This window comes from Quercus lobata, chromosome 2 (genome assembly GCF_001633185.2).
Source record: "Quercus lobata isolate SW786 chromosome 2, ValleyOak3.0 Primary Assembly, whole genome shotgun sequence".
Lineage (NCBI taxonomy): Eukaryota > Viridiplantae > Streptophyta > Magnoliopsida > Fagales > Fagaceae > Quercus > Quercus lobata.
Window position 1 is genome coordinate 37,615,125 of NC_044905.1, and position 6,029 is coordinate 37,621,153.

General features: G+C 34.5%; 1 protein-coding gene across 1 annotated transcript; it reads right to left on the reverse strand.

Moving 5' to 3' along the window:
• Positions 1–3,234: 3,234 nt before the first annotated feature.
• On the reverse strand, positions 3,235–5,507 carry LOC115977875 (ethylene-responsive transcription factor ABR1-like). Its single transcript, XM_031099900.1, has 2 exons — positions 4,713–5,507; positions 3,235–4,120 (listed from the first exon to the last, which is right to left on the reverse strand). The coding sequence occupies exons 1-2, from the start codon at positions 5,230–5,232 to the stop codon at positions 3,315–3,317; spliced, it is 1,326 nt and encodes a 441-aa protein (XP_030955760.1). The 5' UTR covers positions 5,233–5,507; the 3' UTR covers positions 3,235–3,314.
• Positions 5,508–6,029: the final 522 nt, after the last annotated feature.

Sequence of the window (6,029 nt, forward strand, 5' to 3'; positions counted from 1 at the left end):
GGAGGGATCAAATTGGGGTGAGGAGAGAATGGCGTGAGAGTTTGTTGTTGTGAAGATAAACACCTTAGGAAAACTCCTTGAGTAGTTTTTTTTTTTTTTATACAAGATAGAAATTTTACTCTAACTTAATTTAAGTGTATATGTGTGTGAAACTCTCTCCTGGAAACTTAAACCTCCCTCTTGGAAACTTGAACCTCGGCCCTTGCCTCCCACACCCCACAAGTACTTAATACTTATTGAATAATTAATATAACTTATAAAGACACACTTAACCCAAAAGGTCTAAACCCAATGGGTATGAGGCTATGAGCTCAACTATATTATATTAACCACTAATTCTTCTCATCGTTATTCAATGCAAGATTTTACTTACACATTTATATCCAACAATCTCCATCTCATATGTGCGTCACTGCCCTTTTGTGAGCTTCGACTAAATCCTACTAGCTCCTAGCCTATTGGTGAAAAATGAACATTATGTTTATTTCATGGGTGAGAATTGGAAGGTTCGGGTTAATGAGATTATGGAGGAGATGATATTCTGTGTCTGTTTGGGAATAAGTTATTTAGCTTTTTGTTGAAAACTTTTTGTCGAAGTGTATTAAAGTATATTTGTACCTTGAAATTTTTTGAAAAAGTGAGAAAGAAAAAAAAGAAGAAGTAAGGTTTTAAAAAATTATACATAAAAACTAAAAACTAAAAACTAAGTTTATAAGCTGATGCCAAACTCACCTTTATATCACCAAGGTATACAATACAAGGTTGTCGATTCCGTACTATACCGGTCGGTACGGCCGGAATATACCGTACCGGCTAGCAATCCGGTACGCTCAACCCCCTGTTTTGTACTGGAAAAAATACCAGCCGTACTGGCCAATTTCGGGCAATACCGGCTGGTACAGAAAAAAGTTTTTTTTTTTTTTTTAAGTTTTGTAATTTTTGAATTTTTGTTAGGACATAATGGTAATTTATTTGCATTAACTTATTAGTATTATTTGTTTTCTTAGTATGCAATGGTAACTTTTAAGCTTTCTATTTTATTTTTCTCCCTTTTAATTGATACCAAAGTCTAAAACCATGAATAATTAGTTCTGAATTGAGAAAATGTTTTATGGTAAACTTTTATATTTATTATAATATATATATACACAGACACATACATACATACATATATATAAATATATATATATTTATATTTATATTTATTTATAAATATAAAAAATAGCGGTAAACCCGAAACGGTACACTGATATTGACTGGTATCCGAAATATATCGTACCAGTGGCCAAACCGGTACGGTATTGACATCCTTGATACAATATCCCACTCATTTTGCTACTCACGCTCACGTGAGTAGAATGTTGTATATCTCGTAGTCCAAAATAAAAGTTCTCCATGTAGGATGCAATGGTGATGGGAACTCTTGAACCATTTGTTCCTATTAAATTAAATTTGTTTACATGGTAGTTAGAACAACTGTTAAGTAAAGGAGTGACCCCTTTTTTTTTTTTTTTTTTTGCTAGGTAATTGTTTATGCAAGTGCAGGGGCTCGAATCCCTGAGCTGAAAGTCACTAAGGAGACCGGGTACCACTTGGGCCAACAGGCCCGGTGGTAAGGAGTGGCCCTCTTGTAACAAATTTGATGTCCAAATCTATAAATATATATATGTCAAAGATGTTAGTCCTATTTACAAAAAAAGAAAAAGAAAAAGAAAAAGAAAAGGAAAAGGAAAAAAAAGGATGTTAGTCCTTTTCTCCTGTAATTCGGTAATTCCTCTTCTCTTTTTGGTCAGAGTTTAGAAACGTCAAAGTTGTTATAGAACTATGGTGTTCTTTGGTGCGTAAGTTTAAATATATATATTTTTTTAAATAATACTATATGTATTTTTATACATTTTTTTAACCTGTATGTACTTTTTAAAAAACTAAAAACTGTTCTATAAATCGGCACACTTTTAATAACAAAAGTTCAAATCCCGATTAGGGAGGGATTTTGGATTTTTTTAAGGAATCGGTTAACGTGTATCCTTAGCATAAAAAAATTCTATTGAAAATTGAAAAAATTGTTAAAATTTTTCCAATTTTCAATAAAATTATTTTAAAATTAATTTACTAACATGTGTACTTAAGACATACATTAATAAAATCTTTTATTAAATCTCTCTATGTAAAAGTCACTTCGTCACATGGAAAATGTTGGGTTTAAGTCTACTCAAAGCCCCTGATGGGACATATCAAGAATCTAACTATGAAGCCGAAACACACACACATCCCCTGTTCCGCTGGCCCATTCTCTGTTCACTCTTACCAATATTTTAACTCTTAGAAAGATTAACACAAGGAAGACATCTTTGTCAGAGCACTAATGACAGTAGCTTATTATCCATAAGATAAGATAATCATGTTCACCATTAAAAAAAATCAATAATAAAGTACATTTCTTTAATAAATCTGTGGCTGTAAAATAGATCCTAGACACACAGCTCTCGGACAAAACTGTTGGTTTCTAAATTTTTCGATCGATGATTAAGAGAAACGTAAACATCAAATCCTTTTTGACAGTGAACTCTGCCTAAAATTCTAAATGCTTCTTTGTCCTTTTTCCCTCTAACACTATCTATATGCATATATATATATATATATATTTATTTATAGGTAATGTTTGGATTACCGTTCCGTTTGCTAGTTTGTACGTTTTGCGTTTTCCTCTCTTCTCTTCTTTTCTTCTTTTTTTTTTTTTTTTTTTTTTTTTTTTTTTTTTTTTGGTTTTCACGCGTTTCGGGCATGCAGTTACTGTTCATGCACTGTTTCATAAACAGTAACGGTAAATGTTGGCTTTTTTTACTGTAAATAGTACATATGTATACTGTTTATGAACCCACAAATTTTACTTTTTAACAATTTTTTCATTAAAAATGAGTCCCATGATACTATTTACATATTTAAAATTTATTTTGTTACAGTATTTTCAATTTTCAATTTTAACAAAATAAGTTCTATCCAAATATACCCATATATTCTTTTTCATTGTCAGTAAACCTAAGAACACATTTAATTTTACATAATTTTACCATAATAGTAGCAATGAATAATAATAAATTTATATGAAAGTGATTAAAAAATTGTGCTCGAGAACCTCACTTGCAACAACAATGGTAACAAAAAAAAGGAAAAAAAAAAAAAAAAGAAGAAGAAAAAGAAAAGAAGAGCATCCTAAAACATGCAAGGACATTAAAATACATCAGCTAAGAACAAGAAAATAATACTAATTATTTTTAAAATTTTAATAAAAAAAAAAAAAAGAGTGATCAAGTTTAACTGGATGAACTATGATAGTGACTAGAATCTGACCACGACGGCGGAGTTGGAGGCAAATCCGAACCGCCGACACCACTATTTAGATTCTGATTTGTGGGTGGTCGAAAATAGCCCGATTGCTGATGAGAAAACAGAGGAAATGAAGCAGAGGATGAAGAACCAGAGGGTGCATACGAAGAAGAAGTTAAAGAAGACGATGATGGCAATACAGATGATTGAAGAGAAGCCGAAGCAGCCAACTGCGAATTATAGAACATATGTTCCAATAAACTTGAGGGTTGTTGTCCATGTTGAAAGTCCCCAGAGCTTTGGAGTAACTGGGAGTACTGCAAGTAGTCGTTAACAGAGGAGCCCTGGTAAGCTTGAGGTTGAACCTGGAAGAACTGTTGCTGGAATGACAGTGGTAATGTCATTGGAAGCAAATGGGTTGTTGGTGAATCAGAAATGGATATTGGGTTCGAGTGTGTTGAGTAATTTTGCTGGAGAGGCTGTGGTGGTAGCCTGACATTTTCTGGGAAATTAAGCTTGGCTCTGTTACCTCTGAATCTCAAGGCGGCTTCGTCGTAGGCTCTAGCGGCGGCCTCCGCTGTGTCGAATGTGCCGAGCCAGACTCTGGCGGCCTTGTGGGGATCGCGTATCTCGGCTGCCCACTTGCCCCATGGCCTCTGCCTTACTCCTCTGTATCTTCTCCTTCTTTCGCCGGTTTCTTCGACATTTTCGCTTATTGGCGTTTCAGGAGCTGTGGTGGTGGTGGTGGTGGTGGTGGTTGCAACAATATTTGTATTTGTAGCTTCTTCTTTTACTGTAAAGAATGATATATACAATACATATATTACACAGACATTTCATGGATGTAGAACAAAATCAATGTTGTGATGTCAAGTTATAATCTGTTCTTAACAACATGGATTGGCGTTGGCCATGTAATTAAGTGGGAGTTTCGATGCTAAATTAAACTGTTTGTTGGGCTCATTCTAATTTTCTAGAGGTTGATAGTCAGGTGATAATACCATTCAAAAAACATCATGCAATAATCAATACTCTTACACTCTTATTTTAATTACATAATTAATAATTTTGTAATATCTCTATTCATAAATTTATATGAATAATTTAGGGGAAGAAAGAAGAAGCAAACAGAATATCAAGTAGTTAATGGAGAAAATAAACTAATATTCTTTTAGATTATTGAATTTATTTCATGAAAGAATTTGAGATGAATAAAACGGTAAACCCGTGTGGTATATTCAACAATAATAACAATAAAACCTTAATCCAAATTTTCTGTTGTTGTTGTTGTCTAGATTGTTGTGTTGTACGGTATATTACCAAAGAGAGAAATGAATGACTGAATGAAATCTAATTAAATCAGTTTTGTTTTGTTATAAACTAACCAGTTGCACCAGATGTGGAGTCTCCTTGTGATAATCTGAAATCAGCAGAAGGCCCTCTATAACCTCTAGGAATAGACTCAATCAACTGAGAAACGCCTTCTTCTTCTTCTTCACGCCCCCTCTTTTGGCCACTCCACGAAGCAGAAGCAATAGCAGGTGCAGAACTAGAAGAGTAAGCTGACAAAGGTGGAGAAGGAGAAGCAGAATAAACCGCTCCTCCATAACTTGAACCATACCCCCGTGAGTCACCCCCACTCTGTCCTGATACAACATGCCTAAGAGCTGAAACCATAGCTGTCATCTCTGTCGCTCTGCTCAAATCCGAAAACATTGGCTGTGTTACCATTGCATTTACACCAATACTATGATGATAATTTATTGGATTTGGCTGGTCCAATATTTGTTGTGTTTGTGATGATAATTCTGATGGTTCTTCTTGGCCATATCTCTCCGATTCATCACCATCTTGAGCCGGAACCCTGGCTGAGCCTCTCTGGTTCGCCACCTTTAGCAAGCACATGTAACTTCCAACCGAAGAAGAAGTATATTGAGATTGACCCGGATTGTGTGCTTTGACAATTTGTGGAAAATAAACACCCTTATGGTTTTTAAGGTTATGATTACAAAGGCGACAGCAGCAATATAAGGTGATGGGGAATTCAAACTTGAACAGCCGCCATTAAAATAGTCTTACTGTGTTGTGAGACACACACACCCGCTCCACCATGCACGCCGCCTTATGGTTATTATTTTTGCTTGATAAAAGGTTTTGGATTTTGTTTTGTTTTTATTTATTTATTTATTTTTTGTGTGGCCCTTCCCCACCTTTAAGAGATGCAGTGATGCCAAATTGATTAGAAATGGCGACTAGGATACTATGGTATGTATGTTCACACTTGAGTTTGACTGATTTCCATTTATATAAATGGACCTAATCTGGAGCTTCATAAAGAATTGTCGGTTTCTGTTCTTTTGGGAAAGAAATAGAGAGAATAAGGAGGTGTTCATGTTTGAATTGAGTTCTCTATACCGACATAAAGTAAATTATGGGTTGGTTAATTCTTCACGGATGAGGATTAATCTAATTATTAGTCCATTATTAGGAAATGGGCTCGGGTAAAAGTAACAATCATCAAGTTGGCACCCAAATCAATAGGTTTTTGTTTTCCCCCTTTTTTTTTTTTTTCCTTTGAGGGGCTGAGGACGTTGTCATTGTCAAATTGTCAATGTTTATACTTAGCCATAAAATAAATATAAAAATAAAGCAGAGTCAGACTTTGATTCACTCGAGTTATTTGGGTCTACTATTCTGTTCTA